This window comes from Acomys russatus, chromosome 20, assembly GCF_903995435.1.
Source record: "Acomys russatus chromosome 20, mAcoRus1.1, whole genome shotgun sequence".
NCBI classification, from domain to species: Eukaryota; Metazoa; Chordata; class Mammalia; order Rodentia; family Muridae; genus Acomys; species Acomys russatus.
The window spans coordinates 40,739,157-40,762,144 of NC_067156.1; the positions used below are offsets into that span (position 1 = coordinate 40,739,157).

At 40.4% G+C, this 22,988-nt stretch overlaps 1 protein-coding gene and 1 long non-coding RNA gene across 2 annotated transcripts in view; one reads left to right on the plus strand and one right to left on the minus strand.

Annotated features, from left to right (window-relative positions):
* LOC127204223 (uncharacterized) overlaps nucleotides 1–22,988 on the plus strand; it is a 67,626-nt gene that overhangs the window by 38,420 nt on the left and 6,218 nt on the right. The gene's annotated exons all lie outside the window — the stretch shown is intronic.
* The window catches only part of Cep120 (centrosomal protein 120), a 66,228-nt gene continuing 49,498 nt past the window's right edge, over nucleotides 6,259–22,988 (minus strand). The window contains exons 19-20 of the mRNA XM_051163168.1: nucleotides 11,535–11,680; nucleotides 6,259–6,738 (exon numbers count right to left, since the gene is read on the minus strand). Coding sequence (XP_051019125.1) covers nucleotides 6,504–6,738; nucleotides 11,535–11,680 — 381 coding nt within the window. The 3' untranslated portion in view covers nucleotides 6,259–6,503. The remainder of the gene's footprint in view (nucleotides 6,739–11,534; nucleotides 11,681–22,988) is intronic.

Below are 22,988 nucleotides of genomic sequence, written 5' to 3' on the forward strand. Positions count from 1 at the left end.
GGCAGGTTTTTGCTTGTTACATAAGCACACATTTACAAGGCAGCAGAGAAAGAAGCCGGGGTTAATGGCAGAGGGGAAATGTAGACTAAACGCAGGCTTGCAAGTGCAGTTTTCTTCTGTTGTATTTTAAAAAACGTTTTAAGTTAGCATAGGGATCTGACTGTGGCCGCAAATGCAATTTCTATTATCAAAAAGAAAAACGTCCGTGGGCTTATACACGTCTAAAAACTATCTTTCACACCTATTTCTTATTTGGTACTTTGTGTAAATTTTATAAATTTCAGTTAACCTACCTAAACAAACTTCTGCCAGAAGCCAAGAAAAGATCATTAATCTCATCTGCCAACAAGGGCTCTAAATTAGGAATTGAAATGTCCTTCCTCAAAGCAACAATCAGGTGGCTAGAGCAAGCAGTCCACTCAACCATCTCTTCCAATCTAAATGGGGGAGGACGGCTATGTGTTGAATATTAATGCCTCAAGGTGTTGATTTGACACACGGCACCCAGCTGCATCTTGTGTAACCTAAACTCCAGTCATAAAGGAATAATTTTGTTAGAGCAGTGGTTCTCACCTTCCTAATGCTGTGACCCTTTAGTACAGCTCTTCATGTTGTGCTGACCCCACCCATAAAATTATTTTTGTGGCTACAGCATAACTATAATTTTGCTACTGTTATGAATCATAATATAAATATCTGATATGCAGGATGGTCTTAGGTGACCCCTGTGAAAGGGTCATTTGACTCCAAAGGGGGTCACAGCCCACAGGCTGAGCATCACATTAGAGGGTCAGAATTTCTTTCAAGAAAATAGATGTAGATTTTAGTAAAACAACCTTTTTTTTTTTTTTTTTTTTTTTTTTTTTTTTAAATCTCATTAGATTGCTTTGGAAATGCCTTGGACCCTACTCAGTCTCTTAGGATGAGAACTGGCTGGGTCATGGGAGAGTGGGCGACGGCAGCCGAGCAGGCATAGCCTGTCTCTGCCGCGTCAGTGCTCATTACAACGCTGGCACAATCAGGGCAAAGCAGGGGTTTGCAGCATTTGTTTCGTTTTGTTTTTTGTTTTTGTGGTTTTTTTTTTTCTAGCCAACTTTTAAGTCTACTTCTGAATAGCTCACAAGTTACTCAGGAAAGGAGGTGTACTACCCAATTTTTATGTAAGTTATTTGAATGTGTGGGTAAAGCACTTCTAAGAAATGACAAATGGGTCTCATTTTAGGCCCCTATTATGAATGACAGGTTGAACAACATTCTTACAATCTTGAGAATATAATGACTACATCTTTAAAAGCCTCTAGGGACTATTGTACATTTAGGAATGAGAGTCAGTAAATTATTTATCTACACATTAATCTCTCTAAAGAGATCTCACAGCCTTTTCAGTTTGAAAGCTACACTTCTAAGAGTCTCCCACTTCAGCACCATTGTATCTGAAGGGCCTACATCTGTACAAACATTTCTAGTGAAAACACCAAGACAACCCCCAGAGAAGCAAACAGAAAGAGGTGTGAAGTCTAGGGTGGCCTTCCCACTGTTACATTCCTGACATTGGTGGATTCCACCTCCATGCCAAAGGTTATGTAAGAGCAGTGGTTCTCAACCTTCCTAACGCCGCTGCCCTTTAACACAGTTCCTTGTGTTGTGCGGATGCCTGACCATAAAATTACTTCATTGCTACTCCATAACTGTAATTTCACTACTGTTACGGATTATAATGTGAATATCTTACGTGCAGGATATATGATATACAAACCCAAGGTGGGGGGTCACGACCCACAAGTTGAGAACCACTGTTTAAGAGGGTTAAGTTGGCTCCCTGGGTTCCAGTAAAAAGCAGGTCCTTAAGCACATCTCTCTTTCCCACTTCCCTCAAGATAGATTAGTTCCATCTCTGTCTTCCAAGTCCTGGAGATGCAGATGGCCCATCAGTTAAGACACAGCTGTTCAGGAGAGGTTGGCAACATATACGCTGTAAACTGTAGGCTCTGAGACTACAGCTGCAAAGAGATAGACATCAGAGATAGGGTAAAGTTTTCAAGTCCTAAGTAAAAGGAATTGCAGATCCTATTCAACATCCCAACCCAAATCACTGTGTCAGTTAAGAAGATCACCAAGCAACAAGAGGTCTTTACCCTCAACAAAAAGATACTACAGCTAAGGCTGGCACCTAGTAATGAACAGGAAAATTCTCCCCCAAATTCATGTCTAAGGTCTGGACTGCCTGCTAAATTTAAAAAGCAGTATTTTCTTTTTTGCTTTATTGTTACTTTGTTTTTCTTTTCTCTCTTTCTCTCATTCTTTTTTTTTTTAAAGACAGGTTCCTCTATGTAGCCTTGGCTGTCCTGGACTCACTTTGTAGACTAGGCTGGTCAGGTGTGGTGTCACATGTCTTTAATCCCAGCACTTGGGAGGCAGAGACAGGCAGATCGCTATGAGTTCAAGGCCAGCCTGGTCTACAAAGGGAGTCTAGGACAGCCAAGCCTACACAGAGAAATCATGTCTCAAAAAACAAAACAAAAAAACCCAAACCAAACCAAACAAACAGAAAACAACAACAAAAAAAGGATTTACTTTGTTTTTTTTAAGGACAACAGGTCTTTAACACTATACAAAAGGAGTTTCTCAGTTTCAAAATCCTTCAAATTCATCTTTACAGCACAGGATTTTGTGCCCAGAGGTTCTGTAAACATGTATGAAGGGCTGGCTTGACAGGTGACACTTGGGCACAGACCATTCAGTCTGGGAGAGGTATATATGGAGGTAGGAAAAACTTGAAGCTTGTATTTCTCAACTGGTGTAAAACATACAACATAAGCTTAGCATTTCAAGCATTTTATCGTGTCATCCTATGGCTCCCGAGTGCTGGGATTAAAGGCATGCACTGTATCTATGACTTTTTAAAAAACTTTGGTTTTGCTTTTATAACCAATCTGATAAATAGAATCCCTTAACTTCAATAAAGTGGCAGCCAGTCATGCCACGGTCCTAAGCCCACCAGTCAGGCCTGGGGATCCTGCATTTTAACAGGCAAACCACACACGATTGGATCTTTATTCACCCTCACATAGACTTAGCAAATGTAGTCCCCTTCAGTACGTGAGGCTTGTCCCCATGGATCCAACTGTAGATCAAATACCCTGAGCAGCGTTGCGTCTGGGCTGGACACGTGTGGAGTTTTATTTCATTGTTCACTTCACGGTGTAGACTAACAATTACATGGCGCTTAACTGTATCAGGGAATATATCTTTTACACGTGAGCTGAGGATGTGGGAAGCTGTGCAACAGCTGGATGTGAACACATCACTTAATAGAAGGAACTGGAGTCGTCACAGATTCCGGCATCAGCCTGGCTCCTGGAACAATCAATCACCCATGGACAATAAGGAGTAAGTGCTCTCATTCTCTCTCTCTCTCTCTCTCTCTCTCTCTCTCTCTCTCTCTCTCTCTCTCTCTCAGACTCTCCACACGGCAAGAACTACATGAGTTTTGGCATCTGGCAGAAAATAAGACAGACCTGGTCTCTGCCCTCACGGGACTTAAGCTTCTGCCTGATTATGCTTCACATAACCCACAGATGAAAGCACAGGAAGCATGCCATGCCTTATCCCTAGTCTGGTTCCAGCGGCAGGGTGGCGCTCAATACCGGTGTCAAGAACATTATCTTATTTGTACTAGTTATGGTCAATATTTAGATGATGGATAAAAGAATAGCTGCACCTACTCTTATACCAGCCTTCTGGATGCTTCTACATCAGTTCAAGATCTGATAGTGACCTATACTAAAGGAACTACTTATATAAAGTTTACACTTTAGGTTTGCTAATAGCTTTGAATTTTAAATATTAAGTGTTGGATTCCCTTTTGTGAAATATCTACATGAGGCACATCCTGAGGCAGAAATCAGATTAGTGGTTACCTGGGTCAGCACAGAGGAAAACGAATAATAATTGCATTGTACAGATGTTTCTTTTTGGGTCACTAAAGTACCTTAAATAGTGATGATGCTGGCATAATCTTGTAAACATACAAAGCCACAGCATTATATACTTTAAAATAATTTTATGTGGCATATGAAATTTACCAAGTCATGTTAGGGGCACTGGCAAGATGGCTCAGAGGATAAAGGTGCTTTTTGTATAAGCCTGCCAACCTGAGTTCAACCCCATGGAAAGGCATAGGGAAGTAACTGACTCTATAGTTGTCCTCTGGCCACACACATGTTTCACAGCACACACCGTGTATTGTACCACACACATATCATGCAAAGACATGCTTATTACATTTTTAAAGTTTTAAAAAAAATCAAGTGAGGCAAGCCAGATGCAATGGTAGTGAGACCATACCTTAAAAGTCTGTATGTGGCTACCAGAGAGTCCTTCCTACAAGCTATACTAACCAGGTCAGTCCACTCTCAAAACACACAATAGACAATAATACAAATACACAATACACAAAACAGACACACAATAAATGCTGGAACAAGCTATAACTCCTATTCAGTGTCTGACCAGGGTAGTAAGTAGAGAAAAATCACGTAGTCCAATGAGTGTCACCGCCTCTGTTTGTACAGAGCTCCAGTACATCCTTAAGCCACGCCCACACACCCAACCCAACCTGCTTCAATGGGATAGCCCTGTAAAGGGATTCTTGGTGTATACACAGTGCTAGCTTTACTTTGCAGACACGATGCACCTCATCATGTATCATCTTTAGAAGTGAAAACTCAGACTACAGAGACAGATCCTTAGCTGCTGCAGTTGCACCTACACACTCACTAATTTGACGGGTGATGCTGATGGAGTGAAAAGCTGGTATTTCAGCTTTACTTCATTTGAAGACACTGAAAATGTGCACCGGAAGCACCTGGCAAAACCAGAAATACAGGGAGAGGCCAGCATCTCACATGCTCCATTTATAAACAAAAAGAGACCACAGAACTCAAGGATGCACATAGTTAGGATTTTATTTGTCAAATTACAGTAGCTCAAAGACAGCTTTCTGGAAGGCAAAGCACACACGCATTTTTGGAGTTTTTTCCATTTACTCTATGGCCCCCTCTAGTGTTTGAAAAGCTCCAGGCCTCACAGGATGCAGGAGGAGGAACCAGAGCTGGGCCAGGACCTTTTTTCTCCAATAATGTCACTAAAAAAAAAAAAAAAAAAAGAAGAAGAAGAAGAAGAAGAAAAAAACCAGGAATATGTGACCATAATTCATATTTCAAATCCCTGCTATGATTATCTGTCTCATCACCCTTGAATCTAGTAACCTTTCTGTTATTTACTGCTGGGTTACCTTTAGAAGACTTTATTAATTAAAGAAAAGAAGCATATGATGCCTATAGAGGTTTTAATTTCACAAACAAGAAATATATGTAATAAACATTACCATATAACCTACTTAGCATATGTTGAAGTTACTGGTAATTTACTTACTTGCTGAAGTATACACTTCAATCTGTTATATTTGGGAATCAGAATTTTTAAACTTTGTATATTTTAAGACCCCACCTGAATGGGAGTTTGCTGGTCAACCTGTTCAGTGTCAAGTGGAGATGGTGGTAACTGCGCCATGAGGATGGAGGTGGATCCAGGCAACAGGATGTAAAGAACTCTGGAGGTGTCAGGGCGCTCTGAGCAAACTCAGCCCTGACTTTCAGGTGCCTTGGAAGAGACTGAATGTAGAGGGGTGACAAATAGCTCAGCTTCACTTAGTGTTTTCAGCTAATGTCTGCTCTGAGGCTGCACTGGGGGGGTTAGTGTTGTCACCACTGAGAGATAAAGGCCATCCATCATTTCATCAATAGCAAGCATCATACAGTCGTGATCTGGAGACTGACCGAGAAAGCTATTACCACATAGTCTTAAGGTGGACTATGATAAAATTTGGAATTCTATTGTTCTTAAACTTAATCTGCACAAACTGTATTTAAACAAATGACTAATCTGTCCCCCAATGTGCCACACAGCTTCTCTGCCTGAGAATGCTTTATTTTCAAGTTGTCACCTGCAAATATCACAAGTTAAGGGAGAGAGACTGATCATCTGATCATTATAAAATGCTTTTTTAATAAAAGGCTATATTTATAATTGGCTTCAACATGAAGATATTTACAGTCAAAGGGAACAGGACATACTATGTTTAAAGTGCAACACATACTCTTTTGGCTCAACATGAAAAATCATATAGCTGGAAATGATGGTGGCCTGTTCTCCTAGAACAAATTATGAAGGCTGTTTTTAAAGTCACATACCAGATTTTAAACCAAGGAACACCGAAAAGTCGTTTTAAATGAGCATAAAAAATACAATTACAAATGAAACCAGCATAAGAGGTAGCAAAAGTATAATCAAATAAATACTATATACAGTAACATATAAAATTCAGCTTATAAAAAATTAAAAAGAGCATTCCAAAATAGCCATTTTCCTTGCTTTTGAGGATTTCACACAAAAAAGTAAAATCCAGATCTAGGGTACCTGGAAAGATTTCCCAAATGTTATTAGTTACTGGCACTGTTTTTTGCCAAAACCTCTCTGATCTGCCGGTCGAGTTCACTTATTATCCGGTCTTCATGGTTGTAAACCCCCGTTCTCATCAAAGTGTCCCTTTCTTCTATCAGCCGTGTCAGGTAGTCATCCAGGCCTTCTTCCAGCGCAGAGCTCCAAGGGCTGCCCTGTTTCCCACTAGCAATCTCTTTGCGGTCCTCGTACTGTTTCTGTTCTTGTTGCCTTAACCTGAGAAATCAAGAGCAAATGCCACTCCAGCAGACTATTTTGATTTTTTTTAATAGCACTAAAGACAATTCAGAAGTTTCACTACTGTTTTCAGGAAGAAAACCAAAACTAACAATTATCACCTGATAGAAGTGATACATTTAGAAAAACACAAGTTGTTTTTGTACTTACAGAATGCATGAAAACCCTAAGTTTCATGTGTAGCATGCCCTTAAGCCCAGCACGTGGGAGGGAGAGGCAGGAAGATGACAAACTCCAAGCCAGCTGGGTTATAAAACAAAACAGTTTCAAACACAAAAGCCAGTGGGACAGCACCTGTCTGTCATTTCAAGTCCCTTGGTTCAGTGTCTGTCACTTAAAACACAAACAAACAAAACACAGAAACCACAAAAACCATAGAAACTCTGAAGCTGTATAAAGAAGACAGGTAGTTGTGGGCCACCTGATGTTGGTGCTAGGAATCAAACTTGGGTCCTCTGGAAGACCAGTATACACTCTTAACCACTGAACCATGTCTCCAGCCCTAAGTTTGGTTTTATGTATGTATGTGTGTGTGTGTGTGTGTGTGTGTGTGTGTGTGTGTGTGTGTGTGTGTATGTATGTATGTATGTATTCATTCAAGACAGGGTTTCTCTGTGTAATAATAGCCTTGACTGTCCTGGATTCACTTTGTAGACCAGGCTGGCCTTGAAGATCCGCCTGCTTCTGCCTCCCTGAGTGTTGGGACTATAGGTGCACGCCACCATGCGCGGCTTAGCCCTAAGTGTTTTAGTGACACCAAAAATGCAATGCTTTGTCCTACTTTTTCACTTTTATCACATCTATTTTTGCAAGTCTTGATTTGTGTGTCTTCTGGTCACAGTTTTGCTGACCTCATTTGGACGGAGATAGGAGCAGATGCAGTTTGGGCATTCCAATATTTCAAATAGAATATGTTTGGCCACTGTTGCCTTGAGAATGGAGAAGGAGAGGTAACAAGGTTACTAGCAGTAAAACTATGAACCCTGTGATGGGACATTTGAGGATTAACTTCAGGTCTCTAAAAACTGGTTACAATTCTGAGTCTAAATGTGCACCCCGGTCAGGAGAGAGGAAGCAGCAGAACAGGACACCTGGTCGCAGACAGTGCACCTTACAGCACTAAACAGTTTCATTTGTTCTGGTGGTTCTGGAACACAAACCTACAATTCTTTGAAAAAGAGAAATGGACACTAAAGTGCACAGCTAAAGAGGGAGTCAAGTGTCTTCATTTGTTCTTCGGGGAAAATGACAGTAGTGAGGAGCACTGTGTGCTGAGACCTCGGTGGGACTCACATAAATGAAGTGTAGCTACACATCCGATTTCCCACTGAACTTAAACAATACATGTAGATGAGTAAGAAGTGATTTCTGGTTAGTTTCCTTTAATTTGTGTGTGTGTGTGTGTGTGTATGAGAGAGAGCGAGAGAGAGCACGTGCGCATAGGCACATGTTTGCATGTCAAAGTAGATGTGCAGAGGGCAGAGGCCAACTTCAGGTGTTGGTCCTCCTCCTCGTGTTGAGACAGAACTTCCCTGTTGTTGTTCTGTGCTGTGTGCCAGGCTAGCTGACCTGCAGGCTTCTGGGGGTTCTCTCCTCATCTCCTCCCATTTCCCTGCAGGCGCGTTGGTATTACTTATGTGCACTATTGTGAATTCTTTTCTTGTACTCTTGGGATTCGAACTCAGGGCCAAATGCTTGCAGGTCAAGCACTTTTTTATGTTTTGAGTCACCTCTCTTCCTCCTCTATGTTAATTATTAGAGCTAACTAGGATGAAGGGACCATCTAAGCAAATTCATGATCCATGGTGCCAAACTATATACCAACAGGTCTAATTATGTCCCTTTTAGAATTACCTAGTTATGTAAAAAGGAAAAATATATAATTTTATACAAGTAATGACCCCTATCAAGTATATACTGAAACTGCCATCATCATAATAGAATATTTACACTTGGTAGCTAAGGAAGCCCTCAGAATTCCAAAAGCAAACTCTGCTAACATGCCTGACAAAAGCTGTGTGCGCCACTTACTTGCTTCCCGCCTCAGAACCCATAGGACTCTTGTTAGAAAGTTCCTTGTTGTATATGCTCAGTATGTCTCTTAATCCTCTTAATGCTTTTTGTTTTTCTACCCAAGAAGAGAGAAGCCTACTTCCTTTCCATATGGCTGTCCTCCAAATATTTTCAGACAGCTATTTACCCCTTTCCCAAGGGCTTGCTTCTCCATGTTCATTGTATCTCCAGGCTCCTAACCATTTAGCTGCCATGATACATCATGTTTAGCTGGCATGGTCCCACTGCACTGAAGATGCTAGCCACCTGACTTCCTTTAAAGGATGTCACAGAGACATTTTCTGTAGTGAGTACAAACACGTGCCTCTGACTGTCATCAGCGGCACCAAGTCTTTGGCAGCCAGAGCCACAATGCTAAGGGCAGCCATGGCTTCTCTGTGTGGACTGCTTTCCATATCTTTCCTATCACATGGTGACTTTTTCGCAACTGACACAGAGGACATAATGTATCTGATCTCACTGGTTTCTGTTCTAAGTCCTGATGCATGAGGATAGTATTTAGACTCACTGTGTATGCTTCACAGTTTGGTGGCACCTGTGACGTGAGCACACAGCATTGTCCAGTTTCTGTGCTCTCCAGGCAGCAATGTTGGAAAGGGATCATGTTCTAATGCACTGTTTCATGGTTTCCAAGTGTGCAAGGTTGCAGACACCAAATATTTGTTGAAAGCTCTACCAAAGAGATTTAACACTAAGTTTCATTTGGTTTTACATATCGAGCCTGTGCTTCCACTGACATTATTTAATACTTGAAAGTTTGTTTTTGTGAGACTACTTGATGATAACTGTTAATATAGATTAAAGGGAACTCAGAATTAATACATAAGAAAACTTAAATTTAGTTGTTCATATCAGTAATACAATAACTCAAATTAAGTCCTACTGTACCAAGAATTGTTTTAAATGGTTTATGTGCCTTTTTTAAAACTGCAAGCAACTCATTCTTAACCTCTGTGCTACCCTGGCTGAGCTGTAGTGTTGTTTTCTCCTTCACCCCAACACCAAGCATTACTTACATGTTAGGAGTCACTAAGCAGCGAACATAAACAAAGCAGCGGCATCCTGCCCTGTGCATGGCTCTTTCTGTGGTTTCAACTTACCCGCAGTACACTGTGGTCCAAAGCACTTAGAAGGAAAATACCCCAAATAAGTAATTCCCGAGTTTTAAAGTCATGCCCTTCTGAGTAATATGCTGGACTCTTGGGATGTCCAGTAGATATGGCCTGGTTATCATCATCTTTTTCGAGCTGTATCTGTTACCTGCCTGTTAGTCTCAGCTGTCAGATGGACTACCATGGCACACGAGGGCAAGTGTTCAAATAACAACCGGTCATAGTATCCCACTCACCTATCAGGGACCATGTAATCACGAGAAGGAGGAGCACAAGGTATTTTGACAGAGGCCCAATGTTCATATAACTTTTATTACAGTAGAGTGTTTAATTTTATTATAAACTCTATCATATGGGAGCATACATAGGAGAACACAGTAAATACAGTGTTTAAGGCTCTGCTATTTGAGTGTCTTCTATGCAGTTTTTTAGATAGTGATTTTGGAAGGAAAACTTTTCTGACTTCATTTATTCAAGAGACAAGCACATTTTTAAAGGGCACAGCACACTTACTAGGTTTGGGCTGCCGGAGCAAAATAGGACAGACTAGGTAGCTCAAAGAATGACTTATGCTTCTAGCATGTTCAAGATCAGGGTGCTAGCATGGTCCACCTTTTCCTCTGTCCTCACATAAGAAGGCAAAGAATGGGAGCATGTTCTCAGATGGTGCAGCAATAATCCCCTTGTCAGAGCCCCACTTCCTCACCTCCTCTTCACCTGTCGCTACAGACTCCATCTCCAAATACTCTCATATTGAAGGTTTGGGCTTCCAGGAGAGCATGGTCCAGTTCATGCACATCCGTGTCTATCTGATATTTTATGGTGGCTCCATGTATAAAAATATGCAGTGACAACATAATGTGGGCCCACAGCTCAACCAGATTAAAAGAACTTAGACATTCACTGAATAATGTAAACTATAAAGGTCATCTCTAGGTCACAATTAAGGGCTAAATATGCACTATCATTCTCTTCAGCAAATATATATTTGGCAACCAAAGGGTTGTAAGCTTGGATGGTGTTGTCCATTTATGAAAACACATGACCCATACCTTCCAAGATGTGATGTCATATGAAACATTTTAAAGGAGCTGGATAGCTGGTTAAATGTGCTTGCTGCTCTTCTTCTAGAAGACCTGAGTTCGATTCCCAGCACCCATTTGGGTGGCTCACAACTGCCTCTAACTCCAGCTCCAGGGAAACCAACAACTTTACTGGATTCCACAGGCACCCCCACACATGGCAGAAACATATATAGACACAGACATAACACATAAATAAAAGTAATAAAAACAAATCTTTAAAACATGAAACAACTTAAACAGCACTGTGCTATGTGTTAAATACTGCTTTGGTAAGCAAGGATGGATGTTTTCTTTTGCCTATCAACTTGCAGGTCATACAAAACTGAACCTTATTCTTTTAATGTGCTTTATATCATATCAACACAAATATGTGCATGTGTGTATTTGTTTTACCAATCTTTGAATGGTCTGACCCCATACCCTCCTTAGTTCAGTGAGGACTAAGTTAGAAGGCTTCGTGTGTGACCTATGTTGGTGAGAAAAGGAATTGTTTTAAGGACGGTACCTGTTCAGTTCGTTCCTTATATCCAGCAATTCCTGTTGCTCAGTTCTCACTGTGTCCTTCTCCTCGGCAGCCATGTATCGCAGCCTCATCTGTTCCAACTCCTCTTGCTGTTTTTTAAGTCGAGCCATTTGACTTTCTTGCTCCCTCTTAAAAGAAACAAAGAAGCTGCCATGTGACACTGGAAACACACCCATTGCATATGACTTGGACTTTCGACTGCAGGACAGTATTCAGGACAGAATGGTACGCTGCCAATTCTGGACCAGATAAAATTTAGAAATGCCCAACTTTTCTCCCAATTATCTTTTTTAATCCCACCCCCTTCTACGATGAAGATATTCCATGACTTATAAGAGAGACTCTTATCATGACAAACAGTGCTGCAGTAACATTTCCTATTATGACTATGTAACATGGAGCTTCCAAGTCCACTCATGTATTTCTCTACAAACAGTGCTCTTCTTTCTTTAGGGCAGAACTTCAAAAGGCACAGCAGAGCCAACAGGTGGCATTTTCTGTGCCTGTGTTGCTCATTGTTGTTTTGAGATAGGATATCACTTGGTAGCCCTGACTGGCCTGGAACTCAAAGACATCTGCCTGCTTCTGCCTCCTGAGTGATGGGATTAAAGGTATGTGCTGCCATGCCCAGTTCATATTTTTTTCTAAGTAAATTATTTTCTGATTATAGCAAATAAAAAAATTGGCCAAACACAAGGGATATTTTGCTAAATTGTTACAATGTGAGCCACTCACATAACTACCAACCAGGTAATGAGGAGGTTACCATACTTTTGAGCCTGTTTCCCCAATCCCCCAGGCACTAACTCACACTTTCCAGAGGGAATCACTACCCCAACTGCAACACAAGTAAATGCTCATCATTCTGAATTCTGTGTGGAACTGTGAAGTCCAAATTACTCTGTATTGGACTTCTTCCACTTAACACTGACTTGAGAGTCATTTGTTCTGAGTTCATCGCTCACAGTAATGCACGGCCTTCCACTCAACTAACAGGCAGTTTATGCACTGCTGAGGGCCATTTGGGCAGTTTCCAACTTCACGGTATAAATACTACCAATGTTAAGGCAATTGTGCATGTCTTTTGCACACATCTGGATGCATGTCACCTGGCTCTGTACCTGAGACTCAAGCTGCTGCGTCAGAAAGCACAACAGCAGGGTCAGGAAACACGGCCTAGCTGTGTGCATGTAGACCATCACTGAAGAGTCACTGTGGAAGTCCCTGGACCCTTTATTTTTGACCAGCACTTGATGATTTTTTTTTTCCTTAACAGTTCTGACAGACCACAGTGGTCTGTCTTGATTTTATTTTGCACTTTCCCCAAAACGACAAGTTTCAACTTTATATATTTTAATAGCACTTAGATATGCTTATCTATAAAGTTCTTATGAATCTTTTCTTATTGGTATTTCATTTCAAAGAGAAACTGCTTCTTGGTACAGACAACCCCAGAACACTTGGCAAACTTAGTTACTTCCGATAGGGTATCTGTGCACACTTCTTGGTTTTCTAAGTACAAGTGACTCCTAAATTAGCTTTTGACTTTCAATGCTATATGAGACACGATCGGTACTTGTGTTGGGGGCAGTTACTCCCCTCAATCTCGGGATCATGAGTGCACTGTGCTGCAAAGCTGTGATGTTGGCCAGTGATGTATGTAACATATAGACTTACAGTATTTTCAGCTTTTGGTGAGTTGTCCATTGAGGGCGTTTGTACATCAATGCCCTCCAAGGAGAACAGAAATCTCATTTTCCCTTTGCAGCTAGTCTATCTTTCTCTTTCTGCTCTCTCTTCAGTGCATGTTTGATAAGGTCTACCCACCTCGCTCGCTCTACCTTATGACACCAGGAACACTTAGAGCATAAGGTCAGAAGAAAACCAGAGTTTTAGGGGGGAACCTCAAATTTTTAAGAAAGGTTTTTGTAGGTTTAATGTGAACATTTATTATTAAATTAAGAAATGTTGGTCAGGCGTGGTGGCGCACGCCTTTAATCCCAGCACTTGGGAGGCAGAGGTAGGCGGATCGTGGTGAGTTCGAGGCCAGACCTGGACAGACAAGGCTACACAGAGAAACCCTGTCTCAAAAAACAAAAACAAAACAAAACAAAACAAAAACCCAACCCCCCCCCCAAAAAGGCTCTTGATTCTTGATTTACTATATATTACCATGAATGCCTGTGGATTCTTTCTACATCTATTCATTGATCTTATGACTTTCCTCCTGAAATGTTTTGTTTTGTTCTGTTTGTTTGTTTGTTTTTTGAGACAGGGTTTCTGTGTAGCCTTGGCTGTCCTGGACTGTGTAGACCTGGCTGGCCTTGAACTCACTACGATCCACCTGCCTCTGCCTCCCGAGTGCTGGGATTAGAGGCGTCCGCCACCACGCCTAGCTCTTATTTTCTTTTTAAAGTCAGGGTCTCTCTACATAGTCCTGGCTGTCCTGGAATTCTCTATATAGATCCAGCTAGTCTTGAATTCACATAGATCTGCCTGCCTATGCCTCCAGAGTGCTAGGATTAAAGGTGTGCCCCACCATGCCCTCTCCTCATGTATTGTTTTTAAGGTAGTAAATAACCACCTTGATTAGTGAGCAACCTAGGGTATGGCCCTTCCAGGTTTTGAACATGTTTGAGACGGACTGACTAGATATTCTCTTGTAATTTCTTTATTACTGGGTCTACAGATTAATTTTAGGATTTAGAATCATGGTTATTATGCTGTTTTAAATAGTCTGTGAGGTTAAGGGTATTTCTTCCTACACTGTTCACTTAAATTCACATGTTTGAGTCAAGCTTGCTTTCTGTATACACTATCCATTACAGTTTGTCTAAGTGCTGGACAACTATTTGATTCTTGAATCACTTTTGTAGGTGAGCCATTCACTTACCCCTATTTGTAGCATCCCAATCTTATCACATGCAGGAAGGCTCTGGAGTCCTCTCTCCCCTGTAACCCTGATATTGATAGGGAGTCTTTCTCTTTCAAAGACTTCCTCTCAAAGAAACACTTGTGGTTGTGTGTGAGTGTGCATACATGCTTGCATGTGGAGGCCAGACGGAAGCCTCAGGTCTTCTTCAGGCACCTTGTTATCTGATGCTGAGACTTGGGGCTCACTGATAGGCAGATGTATCTAGTTGGTGTGGGCCAAGCATCTGCCTGCCTCTGCCTCCCCAGGGATGGATTACAAGCTTGCCACGCCAGGGTTTATATGCATATGGGGTTCAAACTCAGGTTGTCAAGCATGGCAGGCTCTTTAGTGGATGAGTTCTCTTTAGAAGATAAACTTTTCTTATTTTGTAGTGCAGCTATGGTTAAATTTCTTACTGAGCACATACTCCCCCCCCCTTCCCACTCTGATATATTATTTTTATTATTTTGAGTTCAAATATTTTCTAATCGCATGTGGTTTTGAATTTACAATGGGTTATTAGAAGTAAATACTTTAAAAAAATATCCCATGGTATTGAATTTTTTTAGTTTACGTGTCAGTATTTGGAGCACATTTTAAACTACAATCTTCTGAAATGTGTTGGATTGTGGCTTAATGTAGCTTACGCACAATGTGAGAAAATGTTCCATGTGAACTCAAAGGCATTCCCCTTTGGAACTGTTCAGTGAAGCGTCCTATATATGCCAGTGGCTACATGTACTGTTTGAACTTAGTTTGTGGTCACGTCATCAGGTCCACACACGTACACTATTGCTTTGGCTTTGTTTCAAGCTTGTATACACACCTATATTGTGTGATGAGTATGTCCTCCTTCATTCAGTTAACTTGCCTATTTTAAGTGTATCCGCTGCCTCCAGGCTGCTTCCTGACTAAAGTCTGCCTGCCTGATGCTACTGCTATGCCAGATCTCTTCCAATATTAATGCAGCCTACACTTTTTCAAAACTGAACAACAGAGCACTATGGTGAAGGTCTTTTCCTTACACACTACACCGCTGAGCTGCTTGGAGCCTGGGTTTTCATTTATATCTTCTCTATGGAAGCACTCAGTCCATTTAGTTTTAAAGCAATATGGAGAGTGTAGATTTACTTCTTTCCTTTGTGTCATTTTCTATTCCTTAAATCTGGTTTGTTTCCGATCTTTAAATATACTCTTTCATATCAAATTTCCTCTCAGACTCCTTTTCTGTCTCTTTAAAAATAAAAGATATCTACTTAACAGAAGCCGATATGGTTTAGAACTGTGACAATTTTATAGAAAGTAAAACATATTTCATACACTTTAGGTCTGTTCTTCAATTATGCGTGTGTGCATGCCCGTGCGTGTATGTAGAAAGCAGAGGATGCTGAGGATCTTCCTCTACCGTGGTCCACCTTAAGAAAAGGTCTCTCGCTGAACCCTGTTTTCAGTTAAGCTGGGAGAAGTGACCCTCTCTCCATCTTTTCCTAGAGCTGGGGTGACGGCTGCATGTGTAACAGCTAACTTTTTATAGATCCAAACTTAGGTCTTCATGCTTGCATACGAAGCTATGTCCCCAGCCGCTAACCTGTACTTCTGCTCTTTCTCCTTATTTGCCCTACTTCAGTCTGAATAGTTGTAACTGACCTATCTTCTAGTTACTATGTCCTATTTCTGCCATTTTTATAATCTGCTTTTAATTCACCTGAAACAGATGAATTTTAGTTCTTAATCTAACTTACAATACTTTCTTTCAGAAGTTCTAAGATTCAAAATACTCGGCTTCCGTAACAATTCCTGCCACCTGTTTCTAGAGCACAGTAATTACAGAATTTTATACTTCCTGCCTGATGCCTCCAAAATCTAGATTACTTCTTGACACATTTCTATCTATCAAACAAATGACAATCAAGTTTTCCACTGATGAGGATGACTGTGTAGGCCAATAAGCACACAAGAAGGATGCTAAAGGTCATTAGTAAATAGGAGAGTGGAAATTGATACCATAAAATACTATTTCAACTTTATCAAACTGAAATTTTTATGACATTTAATAGTAGGCAAGTACTGGCAACAGTGTAAAGAAAAGAAACGATCATTTCCTACTGTTTGTGTTGGTTTTGTGGTACTTACTGGGGCCTGAGCTTGCCTTACACATACATGCTAGGCAAGTCTTCCCAGGTCATACCTGCAGCCCTGTACAATTGCTGAAATGTAAAATTAGCACAACCATTTCAGGAAATAATTCAGCAACACTGAGTAAAACAAAGCAAAATAAATGTATTGAAGTATCTGAAACTTTATTTTTGGATATAAACATCTGAAAACTATTACTTATGTGAGAACACTTCAGGAGCACCTTACTATAAGGAAACCTGTAAAAAAGCTATTTACAGAGGTTTTTTTTTTATTACAATTTTAAAGTTGCCCAGTGCTAGGCACTGCACATGGGAACTCAGACATGGGAGGCAATCACTTTGCTGACTTATTCCTAGTTCGTTTTACCTATTTTGTATGTGATTGCCATACAGGAGGTGGAGGAGGTGGGGGAGGTAGGGGGAGGTAGGGAGAGGGTGGCATTAGCAGCGCTGCCCTATCACTCTCTTCCTTACAGCCTGGAGTCAGGGCCACTCACTGAAGCAAGGTCTCATCACCTTGCCCAGGCTGGTCTTGCGTTCATCATCTTCCTGCCTCATCCTTTCTGAGAGTTGAGATTACAGCCTTAAGTCACTGGGCTTTCATGGATTTATTTAAAAAAATATCTTATTGCTGAAATTAAACAGAAAAAGATTCAGGATAATGGTACTCACTGGAAAGCAAGAAGGCACAGTTTAAAAGTAAGAGGTTGGGGATAAGCTCAGTGTGCACAAGCATGCTGCACTGGCTTTCACATCCCCTGCATTACAAGCCAGGCTTGGTGGTGTGCATCCGTACCACGGTGCTGGAAAGATGGACACAGGCTAGCCAGCTGGTCAGTGAGCGCCAAGTTCACTCAGAAACCCTATCTCAATAGAAATAAGGTGGAGAACAATCAAAGCTGTGTGTGTGTGACCTTTGGGTAGGCCTTCAGAGGTGCGTACATGGGGGTGCATACCTATGCATACCCATAAATACATTCTTTAGAGAAGTTATTTTTAAGGAAGGAAAAATACCTGGGAAAGTACAATTAAATGTTTGTCTCTAGTTGGGGAGGAGGTAAGATTAACAGTTGACTTTCATGTCTATGCTACACAATGCTGCATCTACAGTTGTTTGAGCCAGTGTGCTCAGTGTGTAGCCCTTTCTAGCCTGGCACTTGGGGTGACTGATCCTTTTGCCTCTGCCTCCTGCATGCTGGGATTACAAATGTGTTCTTCTACAACTGGCAACATTTACAATGTTTTTAAATAATGAGAAAAAGCATGACTACAAGGAGGAAAAAAGAACAGAAGTTGATTATTTAACTTGAGGCTACTTTATAAAATGAACTTCTTAATCACCCCCCCAACTTCACATATTTTTATTCTAAAACATACCAGAAAAATCTTTAAATGCCTTGAATTTTAAAACAAGTGTGCCATATTGTTAATAATTACATATGTGTGCAAAAACAAGGGCCAGGGCAAAGCCTTTCCAGTGCCAGGTGCTCTGGGTTACAGGCTCCTCAATCAAGTGAGTATAATCTTTATTTTGCCCTGGCTGCCTATAAATCCAGAACAGAGATGTAAACATGCATACACTAGACTAAACAGCGGCTACAAAGTGGCCACTACTTACTCTCCCACTCACACATACCATCCAAGTCTGTGGGAAAAACGCAGAACTAAACTAAGGAACTCAAGTCAAGTTTTCTGAAAATAACCCAGAGCTGACAAGTTAGTAGGAGGGCCTGGATGGTTTCAAGACACAGTTTTTAACCAAGACTTGGACCTCCAACTGTTTTCTTAAACAAAGATTTACATCCCTGTCCTTGGCTAAATTACTTATAAATTAATCAAATTAATTACTCGGAGTGGATAAGCAGGAGGCTGGACAAGATAGTGCTGATGTCAGCCGATGAAGTCTGTGCTGCTTTAACTAAATATATTGGCTTAGTTTTAAACACATCTACTGTGCACAAATATGGTAAGGGACCCACGTGCTACTAAATAAAGTCTTAGTTCTGTTTCCTGTCCTGGGAACAAATATACAGAGTTTAAAAGTATGTAACAGTGAAAATGTTAAATTTTTATGACTAATTCCTATTTCATAACAATGATTCATTATTTTTAAACAATGGCAGTTTTTATTCTCCTTACAGATCTACATTCTAGAAGGGGTTGTGGAAACTATCATTTAGAGCATGAAGACCAATTCAGACAACCTGAGGGATTTGTTACTATTCAAGCACTAATTTAGGTACCAGTTCAAAAACGTTTCTACAGTGTATTTTTCACAAAGAGGAACAGGGAAACTAAATTGCCCTTGCATGTAAACCAAGTATTTTTAATGTCCCAAGATACCAAACCCAGAATGTAAGAGTAGTGCTTCCTTATTTTCTAAATTGGGAGTCACTTCATGCTTTATTTATTTTAGCTGTTGCTATCAGTTTTTTGTTTGTTTGTTTGTTTTAACTACAGAAAGCTTACAACATGGGTTGAGGCTGAGAAGGAGAAGGTAAGTTTTCTTCTAAACAATTAGAAGGTCACAATTTTTTAATTCACAAATTGACTATACGAGGTCACCCCTGAGTAATGGAAATCTCTCTTTAAACACTGTCTGGCAATGGGCACCACACATTAGATCTTATTTCCAAACCTCAGCAGCTGGGTTTTGTCATTAACATTTATTAACAATCTAAGATATGGCTTTCACCGTCTAATCCGTACTACACAAATGTTTTCTATAGCCCTCCAGAGGGATTCGGTGTGACAAATTACTGGCAGATATTATAGCCTCATGGCTATTCACCAGAGGCAATGTAAAATTAACATGGTACTAATCCAATTTAAACAAAAAGTTGCACAAACAATTCTCTGAACAAAAGCAGAGAGACACTTCCAATTTTATATTCAAATATGAAATAAATGTGTTTTCAATAAAGAGTTTTACAGGGAAAATTAAATGTAATTTTCACACATGTGAAATGTGCCAAATTTAATGAAGTTACTAATTTTAATCTTCCAAAAGCTGTTATTGGCATAGCATAATTCACTATGAAGACCCCATGGACTATTGCTTTTCTTAAGTTATTGCATCTCCGTATGGCCTGCAAAACATCAAAGGTCTCTACTGACCTCAAAACTTGTTTATCATATAGTTTCTAAAGCAGAAAGTTTATGGGATAAAGGATAAAATTAGTCTACAGTGAAAAATGCACTAAACATGTTGCATTAACTCAGACTGCTATTTTCAAATTAATATTTATTGTGCATGTATTTAGCATGTGTGTGCGATGCACACATGTGAGTAGATTACCCATGCATGTACATGTGGAAGGCAGAGCAGGACACTGGGAATGAGAGTTTGCTTACTACTCTGAGGCAGGCTATCTCACTGAACTAGCAGAGTTGGCTGTTTTGGCTAGGCTTGCCAGTAAGCTCTCAGATGAACTTGTCTCCTTCCACCAAAGCTGGGGTTGCTGGCACACACGGCCACACCCAGATCCTTATACGGGTGCTGAGGATGTAAGGTCAGGTCCTCACATGCACAGTGAGTGCGCTTATCCACTGTGCAGTCACCCCAGTCCTGAGACAGGTGCTTCCAATTTCTTTACTGGACTATGAGTTTGGAGAAATATTAATTCAACAGTTTTCTCTCCTTAATAAATTTACAATTCAAGATAAAGAAGAAATCTGAATGTGATACTCTTATTAGGAACAAGTAATAAACATTACTTTTTTTTTTTTTGAGCCATGGGGTAAAAAATGCACAAGATGGAAGAATAAATACGAAATAGAGTAAAAGGGAAGATCCAGAAGATACTAAACATGAGGCTATAGGGTTAAGAAGGAGGAATTTCAGAGGTGGGAAGATTCCACAATCCCCTGCCTCCGTTTTGTTCATGTCTTAGAATGCCCATGGAGGCCAGAGGCTGACATCAGTGCTTTCCTCAATCACTCTTCATCTTATTTCTCTGGGACAGTGTCTCTCAAAGCAAGCCTGGAGCATGCCAGTTTGGCTAGACGAGCTGGCCAGGGGGCTCCTGCAGAGCTTCTCCAGTGCTCGGCAGCACCTCGCCTGTTTTAGATGTGCTGGTGCTCAGGACGGCATGCTTGCTCAGCAAGTACATTACCCATGAGGCACCCTCCACACACACAGCTTTTCCTTTGAGCCAGGGGCTCTCGTAGTCCAGGCTGACCTATACTAGCTATAGAGGCAAGGAAAAGCCTCAGATTCTTGATCCCTCTGCTTTCATCTTTTCTTATTTTTAAAAATGACTCCCAACTACTTGGAATACTGAGGCAGGAGCATGGTAAATTCAATACCAGCCTGGGCAACTCAGAGAGAGGCCCCTTTAGAAGCAGTACGCTGTTTTATGTACTTCTCTCAGCACTTCCTTGTTTCTTGTTCCACAAGGCCTCCCTACACTCCTATACGCAAGCGAAGCATCCTGCATTAGACTATAACGGCTAGCTGCTTCTCCCTCACGGACAGTGAGTCTCATCAAGCTGCTCTTGCTAACAGATGATGACACCGTTTCTTCTTCTAGGATGTGCCAACTCATCACTTCTGCTCCAGAACTTACGGAAACCTTTGTTATCCATGCACTGAAACTGCAATAGGAAGAGCTGGCACTCCAGTCTTCGTTTACCTCTTAGCACCTAGATAGACCTCGCACTCACAGCAAACCTCCTGCTTCAACTTCCAGAACGCTGAAAATACAGGTGTGTACTGCATACTTGCACAATGGCTCCAATTAGCTTCTTAAACTCTATTTCCTAAACTGGAAACCTTTTTCAGAATCAATGGCTGAGCCCTTGCATCATCTTCCACACGAATCTTCTTGTTACAATTTTATTGCTACAGTTTAAGATCCAGACCTTGTTACAGGATTGACCTTTAACACACACTCCTTGCTTTACCAAGTCACCAGTCTTTGCAATGACCACTGTATCACCATGTTCTCCCTACTACACTGCTATGTCACAACTAGTGTTGCTACTGATAACCTAATGACTTATCTCCAGAGATCCATCTGAAACCCTCCCCTTCAGACACCATCCCTACGTCAGACTGAACAATACGCTTTCTGTGTGGTGCTCGGGTAACTGTTATAACTGTTTCTTGCCTACTACTGAATCCTCGGCTCTCTGAGTGCAAGGCCCATGTCTTTAATTTAGGAGAATCTTATTAAACGAATGAATACCCATGCTAGTCCTGCCAGCATTAAAACAATATATTGCTATTTTGAAAATGCAAAATATAAAATGCTCTAAAATCCAAAACTTTCTGAGCTCTAGCATGATGGGGCTAACATTGTGGTCAGGAGACAGGCATAGTTAAAAACACTGTTAAAAAAAAAGAAAAAAAAATTACCTCCTGGCTATGTAACTAATGTGCAACGGAACCACAAGTGGATTTTGTGTTTATATTAGGATATAACACTCAAGATATCACCTTACATATATGTAAATATCATAAAATATGAAAAAAATCTAAACTCCAAAATAATTCTGGTCCAATTTCAAATAAAGGCCATATAACTTGAGTATTTCCAGTCTGTGTAGTATCAATATTACTGATATCTACCTGTAGTGCATACAATCTCAACACAGCTACAAGCTACACTAGAATACATGGTCTGCTACTTCTTAGTCCCCATCCAGGCTGGCAGTCCTTTAAAGAGAAGGTAAGCATTAGTATAATATCACAAAGAGTTTGCATAGTATTTGATGTGGTGATATGGAAACATTTTAAAAAATACAAATCTGAAAGACAGCAGATTTCATTCAGAATAAAGCTGTTTGTTTGTTTGTTTTAAGTTAGAGTAAATTAACTACCCGTGGCCTTTTAACAGGTCCAATAAATTATACTCAAAGTAAAAGTATCATTCATATTCTCTTGGATCTTAACCATTTGAAAAAATTATGACCCAAATTAAGATTAATTCCTCATGAAAATAACTTTCTTATCTAATAAGGGAAAATATCAACAATGATTTTTTTTTTTTAACTATCAAGCCAAGTTTAAAATTATACAAAACTTCCCTATGACAGCTTTCACAATTAAGTAATTGTGTCTTCCTAGGAAAATTGTTTTAAAATATGGTATGCTCTTAAATGTTGAGAAATGCTAAATTTAGCTTATCCCCAAACTGTCTCCTTTAGAGAAGTCCTAATGAAAATGAATCCTACGAAAAGAAGCACTTGTTTAAGTAAAAGTAAGTTGATTATTACCAACAAGATGATTGGCAACTAAAACTAAAGGACATGAAATTTTCAGCTTTTAATTATCAAAACAGAGGATCTGCATATAACACATTAAAAAACAATCCCAAGCAGCCTCTGATCTCAGACCCCAGCACTGCAGATACCAGCAGAGACCTAACACAGGCCATGTCA